This window comes from Onychostoma macrolepis, chromosome 19, assembly GCF_012432095.1.
Source record: "Onychostoma macrolepis isolate SWU-2019 chromosome 19, ASM1243209v1, whole genome shotgun sequence".
Lineage (NCBI taxonomy): Eukaryota > Metazoa > Chordata > Actinopteri > Cypriniformes > Cyprinidae > Onychostoma > Onychostoma macrolepis.
In genome coordinates, this window is record NC_081173.1 from 5,504,350 (window position 1) to 5,525,015 (window position 20,666).

The window sequence follows — 20,666 nt, forward strand, 5'->3', positions numbered from 1 at the left end:
GAAGCCATTACATGTACTTGGCACACTACTTCCTGCCTAATGCTACTTCTTTCCCCCCTTTTTAAGCAAATGAGCAACTCAGAATACAGAGCGCCCCCTAATGATAGGGCATAACTATAACATGGGAAAAAAAAGAACTACTAGGAACTAATGTGACAGTAAAACTGTTACACAGTCATGGCCAAAAATATCGGCACCCTTGGTAAATATGATCAAAGAAGACTGTGAAAAATAATCTGCATTGTTAATCCTTTTGATCTTTTATTTAAAAAAATCAAAAAAATCTAACCTTTCATTGGATAATAAGAATTTAGAATGGGGATATCATTATGAAATAAATGTTTTTCTCTAATACACATTGGCCACAATTAACGGCACCCTTTTATTCAATACTTTTTGAAACCTCCACTTGCCAGTTTAACAGCTCTAAATTTTCTCCTATAATGCCTGATGAGGTTAGAGACACCTGACAAGAGATCAGAGACCATTCCTTCATCCAGAATCACTCCAGACCCTTTAGATTCCCAGCTCCATGTTGCTGCTGCTTCTCTTCAGTTCACTCATGTTCTACAGGGTTCAGGTCAGAGGACTGGAATGGCCAGCAGAAGCTTGGTTTTGTGCTCAGTCACCCATTTTTGTGTTGTTTTTGAGGTTTGTGTTTGGATTATTGTATGGTTGGAAGATCCAAACATGGCCCATTATAAGATTTCTAACAGAGTCAGTCACTTATTGATTTTTATCTGTTGGTATTTGATAGAATCCATGATGCCGTGTGTCTAAACAAGGTGTCCAGGATCTTCAGCAGAAATATAGGCCCACAACATAAAAAATAAAGCAGTATATTTCATTGTACACATGGGGTACTTTTTATCCCTGTGTTCACCAAACCACTCTTGAGTGTTTGCTGCTAAAAAGCTAATTTTTTACTTTCATCTGATCATAGAAGCCAGTCCCATTTGAAGTTCCAGTCGTGTCTGATAACTGAATATGCTGGAGTTTGTTTTTGGATGAGCCTCCCAAACAACATGTGGTGATGTAGGTGCTGTTTGACCTTTTTTTTCTGACCCCGAGACTCAACTATTTTCTGCAATTCTCCAGCTGTGATCCTTGGAGAGTCTTCAGCCACTCAAACTCTCCTTCTCACCGTGCATTAGGACAATATAGACACACGTCCTCTTCCAGGCAGTTTCCTAACATTTTATGTTGATTGGAAATTCTTAATTATTGCCCTGATGGTGGAAATGGGCATTTTCACTGCTCTAGCTCTTTTCTTAAAGCCACTTCACTAATTTGTGAAGCTCAATTATCTTTTGCTGCACATCAGAAATATATTCTTTGGTTTTTCTTATTGTGATGGATGATTAAGGGAATTTGGCCTTTGTTTTCCCTTCTATTTATATTTCTGTGAAACAGGAAGCCATGGCTGGATAATTTTATGTTCATAATCACGCTGGAATGCTCAAAATTGTGAATATGAATGGGAATATACTTCAGAGATATTTTACTCATAAGAATTTCTAGGGGTGCCAATAATTGTGTCCAATGTGTATTTGAGAAAAAACATTTCATGATATTTCCCCCTATTTTAAATTCTTATTGTCCAATGAAAGGTTAGATTTTTGTGAATTTTTAAATTAAAGATCCAAAGGATTAACAATGCAGATTAATTTTCACAGCTGCCTTTGATCATATTTACCAAGGGTGTCGATATTCTTGGCCATGACTGTATGCATGTATACTGTGTGTATATATATATATATATATATATATATATATATATATATATGTGTGTATCTAATTGTCAGTTTAAAAAGTGCAATATATTATTTAGATATTTCTGAAAACTTTGAAATTGAAAATCCCATAATATTGCATAATGAGAGTGATGCAATTTCTTGCAATGACTGTTAGTCTTTAAAATGTAACTGCAATGACCATTCAACTTTTTTTCAGTTAATTCATTAATAAGCATTCTTAAAAGTGATTTCTGGAATATCGTATGTTTTTGGTTAAACTAATGCTCCAATATCACAAGCACAAATAAAACAAACCAGATGGATTGCTACCACACACACACACTTTAATTGTTACTAAAGATTTCTCTTTCAAATAAACGTTGTTCTTTTGAATTTTCTATTGATCAAACAATCCTTAAAAAAAAAATTATGAAAGCAGCAACACTTTCAACATAATATTAAATGTTTCTTGAGCAGTAAATCATCATATTAGAATGATTTCTGAAGGATCATGTAACACTGAAGACTGGAGTAATGATGCTGAAAATTCAGCTTTAGCATAACAGAAATAAATGACATTTTTACATATTAAAACAGAAACTTCCATATGGCTTAGTGCACTTATCACACATATTTGGCTGTGATTTAATTACACACATATATATATATATATATATATATATATGTATGTGACATACATGTTGGGCTGCATGTCTCAGAGTGAAGAACAGTGAATATAGCAAACTTGAAAATAAAAAGACAGGCATTCAACTGACAAACTCAAGGTTTAATATTCCTAAAGCAGGTTTGAATTGCCTGACAAACTGCAAAACCAGCAACACTGCTCTACATACAGAAATCAGACTGAACACCACATCCTTCCTGACGTTCAAAGACAACACTAAGAGAGAAAACATTATACATCATTACTTAAATGACAGGTACATAAAAAAAAAAGAAAAAAAAAAAGAGATTATGGATTTGTCAACTTGAATGAATTAATTAAAGTTCTGCATGTCTTACTGTCAGAAAACAGCCCCATCACACATTAAACAATACCAACCAACCTTTCACAGATGAATACAGAAAAGAAAAGAATCCAAAACAGATTTCAGTCAAGCCTGAAGGGAAGGGTGGATTACTATCGAGGTCAAACCCAAAGGGAGCGTATGACTGTAAGCTCTACAGGGTTATTAGATTGCTTGACTTCAAGAGAGAGGGTAGCAGGTGAGCCATGACAGATAAACAGAAATACAGTATCAGACAGAATATTGATCATGTGCATTGTGTACACCAAAACACACACACACACACACACACACACACACACACACACACACACACACACACACACACACACACACACACACACACACACACACACACACACACACACACACACACACACACACACACACACACTTGTGAATGAAAAGCTCCGGTTGTGAAAAAAAATATTTGAGTTTGTGAAATGGACATGCTCAGCAGGATTCTGGGAACCTGATGAATGACAATGAGACTCCGTATCTTTGGCTCACTCGTCCGGATAAAACAGCTCGATGGAGAATCCGTCGGACTCATGACATTTTCTCAAACACATACACCAGGTATATGCCTACAAAAAGACAGAGAAGGAAGAGTTGTTGGTCAAGGTTAAGGAGGGGAAATCATGATCTGCACATTATAGAGCCATTATAAACCCATATTTAATGTCATCTCATTTCACAAGGACAACGTATGTTATTAATCCCAGGTGCAAACCAGAATTAACTTTAATTCTGAATACACAAATCTCAAATTTAACAAACATTAAAAAATTACACTAAACACAACAAACACAAAAATAGAATGCAAACCCAAGTTGAAAACAGCATCATTTAACTAAATACTTTACCATAAATAAATACCTAATGCTGTGCATAAACTTGAATTGAATCATTTGCAAATATTTCATTTATATGAACCGTCCAATGCATTTCATAAAATAAAATAAACTTTTATATAAAAATTTGTTAAACACTACCGCTTTTTTACTACCGGTCATTTGGATTTTTTTATGTTTTTGAAAGACATCTCATGCTTACTGAAGCTGCATTTATTTAAATAAAAAATATATATAGTAAAAACAGTAATATTGTGAAATATTATTACAATTTAAAAATAACTGTTTTCTATTTTAATATATAGTAAAATATAATTTATTCCAGTGATCAAAGCTGAATTCTTTGTTTAAAAGAACAGCATTTGTTTGAAATAGAATGTCTTTACTGTCTATTTTAAAACACTTAATGCATCCTTGGTGAATAAAATCATTAATTTTTTTCACACTTTTGAATTGTATTGTACAGAGAAAGAAGATGGAAAGATAGGACAGTTAAGGAGATTGTGTGTAATGAAATATAATAATCAGATTTTGATACTATATTGATATTATGGTACTGAATGCAAACCACATTCATATTAAAAGAATGCCATGATACTACCATGGTATGTGTGCAAAAAACAAACAAAAAGAAAACATGTAACTACTTGAACTTTTCTGTTCGTGGAGTTGCAAGTTAAGTGCTTCTAATTTAATATTTTCTTCTCCAACCCAAATGCTGTACTTCAGGAGGAGGAATCATCAAGTACTTTATCTAAAGAAGAAAAGTGATTTCACAGCTGGGGTCTTTAATTTCCTGGCTTGGGTGCGGGCAGCGTTTTCAATTCAAATGAGCCCTTTTGCATGTTACACTCTATGAATATTCATGTCGAACAGCTCAGCTGTGACTTTTGATGAAAGTCACTGTTTTATCTTAAGTCATGTGAATTCATAAAAACCTCTGATGTGTTTCATGAAGTTAAACATCTTTCTATTTCAAAAGATGCCACTGAACACTGATTTCAAGAGGAAGAACATCACCACGTACTTGTAGCCTCCCACTCAGACTTGCTCAAGGTTCCCTGAGGAGAAAGAGCAAACCATCAGAACACAGTTAATACAAAGAAAAAATGCTCTCTGCTGAAGAAAATGATATTAGGGCTCACCAGTGGACGTCTCGCAGCAGGATTGGCAGCGATTCTCTTGGCGTGTTCATACTCCCCCGGACTGTCAGACGCCAGTCGGACCCTCTCGTCCGGAGGGTATTGCTATGACAACAAGATGACACAAAACGTTTAGATTCTGGCAAAGCAAAGATAAGGTGGTTCAACAGACATCATTATCTACAGATAACTGAGATAACGCTAGATAAAACTCGCCACTAGGCAGCTGGGATTGCAACAGATTCAACTTTTAAGTCTGTATGATGTTCTGAGGCTAAGATATTGCTTGTAAATGCAGTCACTAGGGTGATCTAAATAGTTGATAGGGTGTCTGTACACAGTTACCATAGTGATACTTTTTAAGACTAGTTGCCTGCTCACATCAAGAGAGCCAACCAGCATGTCTCTATGATGTTGTGAAGTTGAGATTTGGCTTATTCAAAATGGTGTACGGTTGCTAGGGTGCTCTAAATGGTATCTAGGGTGTGGCTAGACATTTTATTAAGTGATATGTAAAACTGCTTGCCTATCAAGTCCAAAGAACCCACCATCATACCCCTACAATGTTCTGGTGCTGAGATATGCCAGTCAACTGTAGTGTATTGTTACTAGGGTGCTGAAAATGGTTGCTAGGGTGTGGCTAGACAGTTTATAGAGTGACATGTAAAACTGTTTGCCTATCAAGTCAAAAGAGCCCACCATCATACCCCTACAATGTTCTGGTGCTGAGACATGCCAGTCAATTGTACTATATTGTTGCTAGGGTGCTGTAAATGGTTGCTAGGGTGTGGCTAGGAAGTTGCTGGGTCACTACTTACTGATCACATACACACTGCAGCTAAATTTGGTTATCAATTCACATTTAAGTCCTTAATCCTGTTCTGTACACATACTTCAGTCATTTACAGGAGTGACAACTGCATTCTACAACTGAATTGACTCACAAAATTTCAGGTAGTGAAAACTGCATTTACAGAAACTGCTCCGCGTACAGAACCAAATTCAACAACTAGTTGTTAATCACATTCTTAAACACGCATTAGAGTTGTGTCTTTACTGTATGTGCAGTGGAAGATATCACAGGGTGTGTTTGGACTCAGTGTTGACAGATCATGCTAGAAAAAACAACAACAACAAATAAGAACCCTAAGAACTTAAATCCAAATGGGTTGTTAGGGCTGGGCAATATACTGGTAGACATGATTAACCAATAGAAATGTGTTTTACCGGTAGAGATGTTAGACTATCGTCTCTATCGCAGTTACACGCTGACATGATGTTGCTGTGCTATGCGGTCTTTGCGGTTTTGAAAAAAAAAAAAAAGATTTTAGGCCATTGAAGTGCAATTGGCAGCAAAAGAGAAGTCATTTTTCTATATGCGTGCACTGAGAGACTGTTTCTGAGCGCTGTTAGAGAGCACGTGAAGACAGTGCTCAAAGAGCGCGGGATTATTGAAGAGTTATTTTTGCACGTTTCTGCAAGTATCCTCAGGAACATAATCATCAGTGTCCTAATTTAAAACTTAAGTGAAAGCAAAAAGCTGATAAAGAAAACACGTGTAGCAGTATACTGGATCCGGGCAGATCTTAAAGTAACAGCAGTCTAATATCCCTGCTGTCTGTCATATGCGTTAATCAAACAACAGAGAAAATCTCTCACTGCTCTTGACTAAATCACTTTTGTAATTTCGGAAGAAACATATATAAAGGATAAATCAACGGTTTGCCGTGCATTAAAGGATTTTAAATGCACGATGTGAAGGCCAAGAACCAACCAAAGCAAAGTGAAGTGCATTTAATGTGCGGCAAGCCGCTGATTATCCCACTTATTCCATGGTCATTTGCCAAGTTATAGATAAGTTAAAACTAATGTTGCTCTTTGCAGCACAATATTTGACCAGAAGGGTAAAAATGACACATTAGCTCTAGCATCCTGCCTGCTTCAAATCAGACACAGAGATGAAATAGAGCGGTAAGATCACATTTATTTGAATGAATTATAGCATTTATTTAAATTATCGATCGAGAGAGAGAAAGAAAGATGACAGTTGTGTGTGTTTTACCTGCTTGCTGCGTCTGCATCTCTCTCTCTACAAACAATTTCTTCAAAAACAGCGCCACCTCGTTGCTGAGAAATATAATGTAGCGATCTAGTATCTAGGCTATTTTATTAATAAAAATCGCGAGGAAGCCTTGACAAGAAGTTTGTGCGATCTGCGATCTCCCACTCTCTCTCTGTGTGTGTGTGTTTGTGTGCATCAATTAAAGCAGCGCATTAATATGGAACGGTTATTAAACTGACTTGGAACTACCTGTGCATTAAACTGTTTTACTGCATACCTGCCAGCCAATCAGAATCCAGTATCCAGACAGACCATGGAATGAGTTTAGTTTACACAGAGAAGATGCAGTGTTTTTATAAAAAATGTATACATTTGATTACTTTATACTGTGTAAGTATTTCTAATTTAGTTGTTCTACTGTAGTTAACTATAACTATATTGTGATATACATGTGCTGGTCATATAATTAGAATATCATCAAAAAGTTGATTTATTTCACTAATTCCATTCAAAAAGTGAAACTTGTATATTATATTCATTCATTACACACAGACTGATATATTTCAAATGTTTATTTCTTTTCATTTTGATGATTAGAGCTTACAGCTCATGAAAGTCAAAAATCAGTATCTCAAAATATTAGAATATTTACATTTGAGTTTGAATAAATGACCATCCCTACAGTATAAATTCTGGGTATCTCTTGTTCTTTGAAACCACAATAATGGGGAAGACTGCTGACTTGGCAATGATCCAGAAGACGAACATTGACACCCTCCACAAAGAGGGTAAGTCACAGAAGGTCATTACTGAAAGGTGTGGCTGTTTACAGAGTGCTGTATCAAAGCATATTAAATGCAAAGTTGACTGGAAGGAAGAATTTGGGTAGGAAAAGGTGCACAAGCAACAGGGATGACCACAAGCTTGAGAATACAGTCAAGCAAAGCCGATTCAAACACTTGGGAGAGCTTCACAAGGAGAGAACTGAAGCTGGAGTCAGTGCATCAAGAGTCACCACGCTCAGACGCCTTCAGGAAAAGGGCTACCAAGCCACTTCTGAACCAGAGACAACGTCAGAAGCATCTTAACTGGGCTGTGGAGAAAAGAACTGGACTGTTGCTCAGTGGTCCAAAGTCCTCTTTTCAGATGAAAGTAAATTTTACATTTCATTTGGAAATCAAGGTCCCAGAGTCTGAAGGAAGAGTGGAGAGGCACAGAATCCATGTTGCTTGAAGTCCAGTGTGAAGTTTCCACAGTCAGTGATGATTTGGGCTGCCATGTCATCTGCTGGTGTTGGTCCACTGTGTTTTCTGATGTCCACAGTCAACGCAGCCATCTACCAGGAAATTTTAGAGCACTTCATGCTTCCTTCTGCTGACAAGCTTTATGGAGATGCTGATTTCATTTTCCAGCAGGACTTGGCACCTGCCCACACTGCCAAAGGTACCAAAAGCTGGTTCAATGACCATAGTGTTACTGTGCTTGATTGGCCAGCAAACTCGCCTGACCTGAACCCCATAGAGAATCTATGGGGTATTGTCAAGAGGAAGATGAGAGACACCAGACCCAACAATGCAGATGAGCTGAAGGCCACTATCAGAGCAACCTGGGCTCTCATAACACCTGAGCAGTGCCACAGACTGATCGACTCCATGCCACGCCGCATTGCTGCAGTAATTCAGGCAAAAGGAGCCCCAACTAAGTATTGAGTGCTGTACATGCTCATACTTTTCATGTTCATACTTTTCAGTTGGCCAAGATTTCTAAAAATCCTTTCTTTGTATTGGTCTTAAGTAATATTCTAATATTTTGAGATACTGATTTTTGACTTTCATGAGCTGTAAGCTCTAATCATCAAAATTAAAAGAAATAAACATTTGAAATATATCAGTCTGTGTGTAATGAATGAATATAATATACAAGTTTCACTTTTTGAATGGAATTAGTGAAATAAATCAACTTTTTGATGATATTCTAATTATATGACCAGCACATGTATATCGCCACAATGATTATGATATACCATGATATTACTCATATCGTGATATAAGATTTTGGTCATAGCGCCCATCCCGATTCCCTACACCAAAATACTGCAGCCTGCACCAACTTTATTACCTTATAAACTGGATTGCTTTATGAACCGAGCCCAAACAAGCTCAAAGACACTTAATAAGCGTTGCTTGTGATATGTGGACAAGGCAACCCTTCAACAGCGTGCTCTGCGAAGCAGCTTCCCAAACATGTTGCAGAATGTTGCTATGGTTATTATGCTGTCAATCATCGCAGCCTGAGAGTGAGTTCTGTTCTATTCACAAATGAAACTGTAATTTAGGGGATTCAATCCCGTATATAAATGCGTTTGTCACTCCTGACACTTCAGAGTTTGTACATGGCCAATGGCTGGTTGCTGTGTCTGAGTCAAATTAGCCCATTTCCAACTCTCTCTGAGATTCTGAAATAAGTCCAAAGGCTTTTTAGTCCAATTTATCGAGTTAGCAGTTGATATTTTTACAGAAGAAGAAAGAAATAAAGATGAAAAAGGAGGAGATGATCTGTCTCACAGGGTGAAATCAGACCAGTTTCATCCAGTCTGCTCAAAATCAGGGTCTTTTTTCTGCACTTCTGGAGCAGTCATGTTCACGTTAGCACTGGGAGGCTAATGGGATTACAGCTGATTGTGAGAGGGATTTCTCACAGGGAAAAGAGGCTTGAGGAGCGTTAAATATGCTCAATTTGTGCTATTACGCAGTTATGACAGCTGTGTTCAATTGAAGATCTGTGTTTATGCGGCTACAGTCAAGCTGACTGAAAACGTCAGTCACAACACTGGAACGTGCTTGGACACACTAATCAATCAAACTTATTTGAAAAAGTTATATAGTTATCATACATAAATGCTATAATGAATTACTATGTTAGTGATAATGAGTGCCACTTTATAGTCAAGAAATTTGTATTTAAAATCAAATAAAGTAAAGTAGTAAAAAGTTGAAGTAAAATGGCAATCACAACCTGTGATACTTTTTATAACACAATGCATTCCTGAATTAAAGCAGGACATTAAATAAGTAAGAATTATAGAGTGAAATTGATAAGAAATTGACTGATTCATGAAAAGTCATCTCTATATATCAGATTTAAAAGAAAGGGCTGGAAATACTGTGCAGCAAACAGCAACCAAAAAGACAAGTCAGAGGCAGAGCAAGTTCATCCATTTTGCTGAAAGATTTAGAAGACAAACATTTTTTCTTTTGAATAATGTGCACTGAATAATAACTGAAGAACAAATGTGTATTATTACATTAAACAATTTTGATTTCATGCTGAATATCAAAGACTGTGTAATGTGGATGAAAGATGAAGCATTTTACGGTTACACAGGGCTGGGTATCGATTCAGATGTCCCGATTCGATTCAATTTCAATTCGCAAGCTCTCAATTCGATTCTATTCTTGATTCTCGATTTTTTTGGTTACATTCAGTGAATATAGTTTTAATACAAATGACAACTGACATTTCTAAAAAAAATGAACAGTAAACATCAGTTTATGAATGGTGAATTAATAAAAAGAAGTTTAGAGCCACAGGCCTGTATGTTAAACCTATTCTTTTTTTGTATAGGGTCCTTTTTTAAACAATAATAGGGCCCTATAAAATGTTCTTAATTTTTCTGGTAATCAGGTGAAGGCATAAAACATTAATTTAATTCATCATAATCAAATGAAAATTAAAACCCCTTTCTTTTTTGGCAAACAAAGGTTTACTGTTAAAATTAAGAAGAAAACAAATGTGATTATTCCTTTAAAAATAAAGATTAATATTTATTAGTATTAGTAATAGTAAAATTGTTGTTACATTGAGTCTTAAGACTGCTAAATAGTAATATTTCTGACACAGTCTCTTCAAGTTAAACCAAACTTTTATTTTGACGGGTTGCTGTGAAGAACTTGCAGCTGCTGTGTATGTGATATGATGGTAGATTTCTCAAATTAAACCGTACAATGCTAATGAAGTGACTCTCAGAGCAGCTGGAGATGATATTTGTGTTTTCATATCGTCATATAGTGAGACGGCAGAAGCCAAAAACAACGTGAGCGTCGCCCGCGCTTTAATGTGTGTGTAGTAAACAAAACAGTGCGTCGCACCATCCGTCATTCACACATTGCAGAAATCATGGCGCCTTAAGGGCTTTTCACACTGAATGCAAAAATTCGGAACGATTACGCTTTTGAATCGAAACAATAGATCCCTATGGAGCCATTCACACCAAATCCAATCAGATTTGAGCTAAGATCACGTGCCTGGAGCAGCTGCTGTTGCACAAAAAGGCAAGAGTGGTGGCGCCGAAAATCAGTGTAAACAAACACAGAAGAAGAGTATTCTGAGAGAGAAGAGAGTAGATGCCAAGTTCTTGTTATCTTTGGTTTCTGAGAACTTATTTATTCTCACATGTTCTTAATATAATTTCTGTTAATTCTCCACTGAATTATGTGATCTGGAGTGTCCGTTTTCTCCCACGTGCGCAAACGTTATGAGTCAGAGCGCGTTTACTCTCTAATGTTAAATCTTCCGTACTAAAAAAAAAAATTGGAGTGAAACATTTTTCTACACATGAAATATGAAAGCAAATAGACATGATTATGACGCTATATTTTCTGTATGTGTTATGTATGCAGCTCATGGTATTTTTATAACAATAAAGGATGTTCATGACTATAAGCTGTGTGGCGTTACTAAACATACAAAGAGTGCATGTCTGCCTATTATAGAATCAAAATCAGCTATAGATCACAATCAGAAGTTATTACAAGCACTCGATGATGGTTTAAGGTGGGTTTTAAACAAAAACATTAATAAATCACATACATTTTCAAATGTGGCTCGATGCTAATTGTACTTCTATTTATATTTCAAGATGTTTTCTTGTAAAGCATTATAGATAGTTTGTGTTTCTGGCATAGAACCAAACTTCATATAGCAATATTAAGTTAATTCTATATATTGAGCAGCAGCAGGGGTGCAAACTCGTCAGGGGTGAAAAAGGTGACAACCCCCCCCAATCAGAGGCAGAGTAGGGCGGGTCCATTCCTTTGCCAACAGGGAAAAACGCTACAGGTGACGTGACACAGATGACACGCAGATACATATTATATACATATACATAATATATTTTTTACAGATCTACACGATTCACGTGAATGACCTATTTCAAGGTGAAAACGGCGAATTTCGCCGAAAGGTGACAAGTTTGCACCCCTGAGCAGATATATGAGATACATATCTGAGGAAAAATGCATTGTTGGTCGGCGCCACCTAGCGTGCAGGCGTGAATTAGCAGAAGGCGAACATTCGTTTCGCGCTCGGTGTGAAAGCACCGTTCGTCGGCGATTCGCCTCGCTTTTTCGCATCGCGTCCAGTGTGAAACAGCCTTTATGCGTGATGTCAAATGCTACTTTTTGTAGTATTACTATAGACTTTTACCTGAGCATTGCATATCACGCATATCGCTTTGTTCTTGGTTCTTGTCAACAGTATCTCCGCCATGATGAGCTCTGAATGAATGACAGGCTTTCTGTTGTAACACCGCGCAGGGTAAATAAGAGGGTGACATCTAGTGGAGAAGACTAATGATAAGATTCACATTAATCAGATCTTGTTTTAAATGTTTGCTGAAATAAAAAGGAAAAGATCGATTCGCGGCTTCTGAGAATCGATGTCATTTTTTAAAAAAAACGATTAATCGAAAAATCAATTTTTTTTCCCCAGGCCTAATTGTAACTGTAGATAAATATAAAGAATTTTTAAAAATGGCATTTTGCAGAAAGGGAAAGGGTGAAATTAACCAGTGATGCATAGATGCCAAGCACTACCGCAGCACAAGCGGCAGCTCGTATATTGTGTACTGTGACTGGAAAGGACAGACCATAGTCTGAGAGGCTCTATTCTATATCTCACTGACAAAGCAGAATAATCAATAAAAAACGTATAGTGGAATTATAATGGAATAGAATTGTAACTCCCATAATCAGAATTAGATTAAACTGTGAGGCACCTAAAGAATTAAGAGAAAATAACCAAGAGATTGACTGATTATCAAAGGTCAGTGTCAGTCAAGGATCGAGCCACAAACCTCCAGCGCCTGCATCCACTGCATCAGAACCTTATTCTTCTCATCTTTAACTTTCTCTTCAAAGAATTCTTTGAAAGTTTTCTTGTAAACCAGACGCATGTTGTATTTTTTCGCCATTCTGAACAAAAAAGAAAAGAATTAAGTTATTAAAAAAATAATAAATGAATAACAATACAATTAGAAATCATTTAAATTATATTATCATCATTTATAATGTCTCTTCCACAACACAAATGATTTTTGCCAAACTGGAGTGTTTTTTGTTGTATATATACACAACAATATAATTCCATTTAAAACAAATTGCATATGTTATTAGAAATAAACATTATGAAATCAAGAACACGTCCAATACTACAGCACACATTTATGGAGCTGCTGCGCCCTCTACTGGCAGAGCAGGAAAACAGCAATCATGATGACACAATGTGTTTGAGAGGAGACCAGACACTTACTCCTCAAACAGGGGGAAATACACCAGAAACTCTGGGACGTTGACGACACCCTCCAGACTGAAGTCATACTGACAGCCGAACAGAGGGTATTCTCCCTTCTTCTGGAAGGTCACCCTGAACACTTCATTTCCAAAGCTGTTGGAGTCCGACGCCTCCAAACGCTTGCTGTGAATCAAGACATCTTAATATTAAAACACACTGCGAAACAACCATTTATCATTTTTGGTTAACCTGAATGAATTAATTTTGGCATTATGTTACATTATTTGGCAATGTGAACACAACTGTGAATAGTGCAATGATTGTTTTGGCTTTTAATTGGACCATAATGACAGAGATATTTTAAAAGCATCTCTGATTTGAACTTTATTGGCAAAAATGCCAAGACTATATTGAAAAGTTCAATCCATTTCAATGAATAAGTTCACACTGTCCATTTCAAAACACAAATTTAATAGTTTTCTTTTTAGCATAAACTAAAAAAAATGTCTAAGTCTAAGAGGCTTAAAAACAATTTAGTAAAAAATACATGCGTGTCAATAATACCAAAGACTTACGTTGCTGTTTAGAAATAAAATATTAAATGTCATTATTTATTTTGGCCGACGACAAAGAGTGAAAAACAAGCCTTGACTGTTATTATTATTATTTTACTGTTTTTATTACTAGACATATTTTCTATGTATGATGTAGAAATACGTGCACTACCCTTCAAAAGTTGTCTTTTTTTTTTTTTTTTTTTAGCAAAATCATTTTTTTCCCATAACAATGCATTAACTTCAAACATGACAGTAATGCAATTTATAATGTTGCAGAAGATTTCGATTTCAAATAAATGCTGTTCTTTTGCCTTTTATTCATGAATATCAAAATATGAAGCAGCACAACTATGCTAGCAAAACTATTTTCAACATTTATAATCAGAAATGTTTCTTGAGCAGTAAATCATCATATTAGAATGATTTCTGAAAGATCACGTAACACTGAAGACTGGAGTAATGACGCTGAAAATTCAGCTTTGATCAAAGGAGTAAATTACGCACAGAAAATAGTTATTTTATAACTGTAATAATACTTTTTCAACTGTAGTGTAAATATAAAGATATTACATATGCACATCACAATTAGCCCAGCCCTACAACACCTTGTGTGTTTAAACAGAAATAGATATCAATATAGTAAGAGAGAGTGTGTGTGTGAGAGAGAGAGAGAGAGAGAGAGAGAGAGAGAGATCTTACACCATCTCATATGCATCTGGAGTGGTTCCGATGAAGAATCCTCCCGGCCGGAGTCTCTCACAGGCGTTTCTCAGCATGGTGTCAGCCTGCTGCTTGCTCTCAAAGGAATAATGATACACAAACTGACAGCTGCACACGTCAAACCGCAGCTCAGGGTCTCTCAACTTCTCAGACAGCAGCTCCTGAGATAGACAGACAGAGAGAATGCGACCCTGTACTGTCACGTACTGAATGATGTGCACTGACTTTTGTCTTTCTTTCTTCCGACAACGAACCGAGTCCCTCTAACAAATGAAACAGCAGGTGAAGTGTGTGATTTGTGCAGCGCTCATACCCTGCCGCAGTCTGCGGTGATGAACTCGGCGGAGTACGTGCGGTCGTTCGGGTGACCCCTCCGTCTCATGTCATTATAGCGCTGCTGACACTGCTCGATGGACACAGCAGCGATATCTGTGATGTACAAACACAAATGATTTACAATATGAAGACATTTAAAGAAGTGCAGAAACAGAGCACTGGCGTGCATGTAGGCCCTCTTTACACCTGCTGCTATTAACATCATAGTTTGGTAGCGATGAATAATTGTGTCAATGCTCATTTGTCTCGAGAAGTGCACGGCCAATATTTAATTTTTTTTTAGTTACCAGCTTGAATTTCCTTAGGATACTGTAAAACAAGAAAAGTATATATTTAAAAGCTTTTTCCTTTTTATCTTTGCATTTCAAACTATGCTGCACTATATCCAGTTGCCTAAACTAAACGCTGTTAGTGTTTGGAATTAAAAAAAGTTATAAGTGTCTGTTTAAATGAATCAAAACAAACTGAACAATCCGTTTGCATCAATTGCAGTCAAATGTCAAACACAATGTTCAAAAAACCCTCATACAAGTTATAATATTTTGTCTGGTATATTCTGCTGTAATTATGACAAAGATACTTGTTTTCAAAATTTTGTTACTAACAGAAAATGGGAGGGTCAATATATTAAATTCATTACCACAATTATTAGGGTACTTTATTAAAAACTTTAAGAGCTTTTTATGACCAAGTAAAGAAAATGTTAGGAATAAATTTAAGAGGACACAATACATAAATATGGCCTATAAATATAAATGTCTAGACAGTATTTAAGTTCATTTTACATCTTGATTAAAAAATGTTTAAATATTTGTATTGGAAAACAAAAGTACTGAGGAAGATATACATTTTTTTGCAACGCATGCAACATTTAATGGCATGACTTTATGAATTTAAGATTTCCTGCTCTGATATAAGACCTTTTTTATTTATTTGTGAAAAATACTGTAACAGGATTCCGCAATCCGCTGTTTAAAGTATAAATGTTTATTTATTAAACTTTAAAATTCATTGGGATTGGGCTTGAGGACATTTTGCTCCGTTTTGTTTGGGTTTAGGAAATGTAATAAAATAAATTATATTGCCCATCATCTCAGGATACCTGGAATCAGTGTTACAAGTACCCCAGGCACATCGTTTTTCCATTTTTGAAGCATAAACCCCATAAAACCGATGCGAGCTTCAGATCTTCCAATGTTTCTCTATGGCGCTGAAACCTAAAGATGTCCGAGTTCCGCTCCCCGTGCAACTGATACTCGACTGCCATTGGCTCATCTGTGTTCGAGGGGAGGGGCTTACTGACAGGTCAATTGGAAAAGCACAAACAAACTGGTGAAGAAAAGAAAGAAAGAAAGACCTACTTTTTCTTCTCAATGAGAGATCCTAATACTGGTGTAAAGAGGACCTTAAAATTTACAGATGAAGACAAAGTAAGAAGAGGACTGTGTAGTTACCTGCACACACAAGTTTATCAATACGTCCTTTTTTCCATTTGAGAAGGTCTCCTCCTTTTCCACAGCCCAAGTCCAGCACAGTCACCTCTCTCCGTTTTTCCTTCACCTTGTCCAAGATCTCCGCTGAGGACCAACACACAGACCTCAGAACAACAACTCTGTGAGATCCTGCTTGCCATTCCACTCAATTGAGATCATTACCATCTAAACCCACCCACAAGCAAGCATGGACCCACACTGCCTCCTGAAACATGATCAACGCAAGCTTGTGCTGCTTCTCACCTATGAGGACACTCTTCAACCAGTTGTTGAAGTTGCGCATGTGGACTATCCTGCTTTTATTGCGCTCTGCCAGGCCACGCTCCTGGAGTTTGTTGTAATGTGTGGCCACTTTCTGACTGTGAAACGATTCCTCTGTGACCTGCAAAACAAAAAAAACAAAACTCAAACCGAGCAGAGCAGAGGAGATCAGGGCTAGAGGACACACTGGAATGTTAGAAATGCTTGTTTTCTTTTTAATACAAAATTACACAACTATGACGACTTCTGCTTTTGAGAACCCCAGAAATATGAAAAGAGACATTGAGCATTTTATATATTTCATGCATTTTGAATACATACACAGTGCTGCTTGAAAGTTTGTGAACCCTTTAGAATTTTCTATATTTCTGCATAATATGACCCAAAACATCATCAGATTTCCATATAAGTCCTGAAAGTAGACAAAGAGAACCGAATCAAACAAGTGAGAGAAAAATATTTCTTTGTCATTTATTTATTGAGCAAAATGATCCACTGTCACATATCTGTGTGTTGCAAAAGTATGTGAATCTTTCCTTTCAGTATCTGGTGTGACCCGCTTTTGCTGCAGTAACTGAAGGTGAAGTTTCTTGTAAATGCTGATCAGTCCTGCACAATAACACGTAGGAGTTTCAGCCCATTCCTTAGTGCAGAAGCACTTAAACTCTGTGATGTTGGTGGGTTTCCTCCAATGAACTGCTTTCTTAGGTCCCTCCACAACATTTTAATTGGATTCAGGTCTGGACTTTGACTCAGCCGTTGTTCTTCTTTAACCATTCTTTGGTAGAATGCCTCGTGTGCTTGGGGTTGTTGTCTTGCTGCATGACCCACGTTCTCTTGAGACTCTGTTCTTAAACAGATGTCCTGATGTTTTCCTTTAGAATTTGCTGGTATAATTCAGAACTCATTGTTCCATCAATGATGGCAGGCTGTCCTGGCCAAGATGCAGCAAAACAGGCCCAAGCCGTGATACTACCTCCACCATGTTTCACAGATGGGATGAGATTCTTAAGCTGGAATGCAGTGTGCTCATAACAGCTTCTCATTTAAACCAATAAGTTCTATTTTGGTTTCATCCATCCATTAAACCTTTCTCCAATAGTCCTCTGGCTTGTCCACATGAGCTTTAGCAAGCAATTTTCTTTTTGGAGAACAGTGGCTTTCTTCTTGCAGCTCTGCCATGCACACCATGGTTGCTCAGTGTTCTGCTGATGGTGGGCTCATGAACATTAGCCAATGTGAGAAAGGCCTTTAGTTGCTTAGAAGTTACCCTGGGAACATTTGCAACCTCGCAGACTGTTACACGTTCTGCTTTGGAGTGATCTTTGTTGGTCGACCTCTTCTCGGGAAGGTAACAGTGGTCTTGAATTTCCTCCATTCGTACACGATCTGTCTGACTGTGGATTTGTGGAGTCCAAACCTTTTAGAGATGGTTGTGTAACCTTTTCTAGCCTGATGAGCAACATCAACTCTTTTTCCGAGCTCCTCAGTGATCTCCTTTGTTCGTGACATGATTCACTTCCACAAACATGATCAGACTTTGATAGAGCCCTGTTCTTTGAATAAAACAGGTCACGTACTAACATTTGATTGCGCTGAAACACCTCTGCACAGATGAACTCTAATTTCACAGTTAAATGAACTACTAATCCAAGAGATTCACACACTTTTGCGACACACATATGTAACAGTGGATCATTTTGCTCAATAAATAAATGACAAAGAAATATTTTTCTCTCACTTGTTTGATTCGGTTCCCTTTGTCTACTTTCAGGACTTACATGGAAATCTGATGATGTTTTGGGTCATATTTATGCAAAAATATAGACAATTCTAAAGGGTTCACAAACTTTCAAGCAGCATTGTATGTTGTAGAATGTGTTTGTTTCTTCATCAGAACAGACATGAAGAAATTTCACATCACTTGCTCCCCAATGGATCCTCTGCAGTGAATGGGTGCCGTCAGAATGAGAGTCCAAACAGCTGATAAAAACATCACAATCATCCACACCACTCCAGTCCATCAGTTAATGACTTGTGAAGTGAAAACCTTCATGTTTGTAAGAAACGAATCCATCATGAAGACATTCAAATTGTCGCTTCTGGTCAGTATGAGTCCATAATCTGTAATAGCATCTCCTGTTGTTCCTCTCACATCAAAATCCACCCACATATTTGTTTAGAACGTTTTTTTTTGTTTGTTTAACTTGTAAACAGTGCTTGATCTGTTCATATTTCTCTCCTGATTCAGACGAGTTGACTTTTTCACTGGATGAAGCAATAGAATGGATAGAGAACTCATATATTAGCTAGAAACAACCACTTTATGTTAAAAACGCCTTAATGATGAACTTTTCACTTCACAAGATGTTAATTGATGGACTGGAGTGGTGTGGATTATTGTGATGTTTTTATCAGCTGTTTGTACTCTCATTCTGACGGCACCCATTCACTGCAGAGCATCCATTGCTGAGTAAGCCATGTAATGCTACATTTCTCCAAATCTGTTCCCATGAAGAAACAAACTCATCTACATCTAGGATGGCCTGAGGATGAGCACATTTTCATTTCTGGGTGAACTATTCCTGCGAGCTTAACGTTACCTGCTTCTTCCTGGGAGAGGGATCTTCATCATCCCCGTCCCAATGTCTCTTCATTGATGAGGAAGATGAGGATGAAGTTGAAGTCTGGGAAGCATCGAGAGCTGATCCTATGCGGTCCTGATCGACATCTCGATCAGCATATTTACTGTCCGCTTCAAACGATCCTTTGAACACACAAACAGCGCATTTTTGTATTTGTGTAATAAAATACACATTCGCCTTTTAAATACAGCAATGGACCACAGAGGGGGAAAACAACTAATTTAAGGGGAATGGATATTTGAAATGGAAAGCAATTCATATAAATGAAGTTTATGGAGTCGGATTAAAATTGCAGTGCGTCAGTGTTGCGTTGATAATGTCAAGCGCCATCGGCACGTGTTTCCTCTGCTCAGAGACTGACTGAGACTTCTTGGACTCAGGATGAGACAAACATTATACATCATATTAATAGTGTATATGCTCAACAGCATGATTATGTAACGCACAGATCGCCGAAGACTGAATCAAAGTTGCTGCACTCACTTTTTTGCGCCATCATGTATCCACAAGCAGCGCTCTTCACGGATCTTTACCGCAGTATTTGATGCGAGAGACTCGCCGCAGCGCCGCCTACAGGCCGGGCGTCTACAGCAGCGCACTGCACTACATGCTGCTTCTCGCTGCTTTTTGCCAATAATTTTTAAAAGTAGTATAATGCGATATGGAAACATTTCACACCACTTCACTATGTAGCACGTGTAATTCAGTTGGATCTCCAACATATGAAACTTTTTTTAGTACCAGTTTATGGAAGTATGTTGTCAACTAACGTAAATGAAGAAAGAGAGAGAGAGAGAGAGAGTTATTATTCTTATTGACATTTTAAATGGTAGAATAATTTTAAATAAATAAATAAATTCATTTTTTCATTGTGCATTCCAATTAATCTCAATCAAACTGCAGCTGGGTTATTTTGATTAGGTTAAAAAAATACAGCTAACTAAGACAATAAACCAATAAAAACATGATAACGATAAAAAAAAAAAAAAAAAAAAACACGATTTTTGAAAATTAAAAGTCATCTGTTTTTGCAAATAAACTCTTCATATATACGTACATACTGTGATATTAATATTTAGTTATTTATTTTACTATTTACTTATTTACAGTCTTTAAAAGTTATAAACATTTATCCATATTTAATACAATGCGTCAAAGCCTGATTTTATTTAAGCTTATATATATTTACAGATTGTGATATTAATATTTACTTATTTATTTCACTATTTACTTGTTTACAATCTTTAAAAGTTATCAACATT

At 36.9% G+C, this 20,666-nt stretch overlaps 1 protein-coding gene across 1 annotated transcript; it reads right to left on the bottom strand.

The window, feature by feature from the left end:
- Nucleotides 1–2,502: 2,502 nt before the first annotated feature.
- Nucleotides 2,503–20,043, bottom strand: rnmt (RNA (guanine-7-) methyltransferase). Its single transcript, XM_058754015.1, has 11 exons — nucleotides 19,888–20,043; nucleotides 19,363–19,526; nucleotides 16,742–16,880; nucleotides 16,460–16,582; nucleotides 14,983–15,098; nucleotides 14,649–14,830; nucleotides 13,411–13,575; nucleotides 12,956–13,073; nucleotides 4,764–4,865; nucleotides 4,646–4,679; nucleotides 2,503–3,351 (listed from the first exon to the last, which is right to left on the bottom strand). The coding sequence occupies exons 1-11, from the start codon at nucleotides 19,901–19,903 to the stop codon at nucleotides 3,314–3,316; spliced, it is 1,197 nt and encodes a 398-aa protein (XP_058609998.1). The 5' UTR covers nucleotides 19,904–20,043; the 3' UTR covers nucleotides 2,503–3,313.
- Nucleotides 20,044–20,666: the final 623 nt, after the last annotated feature.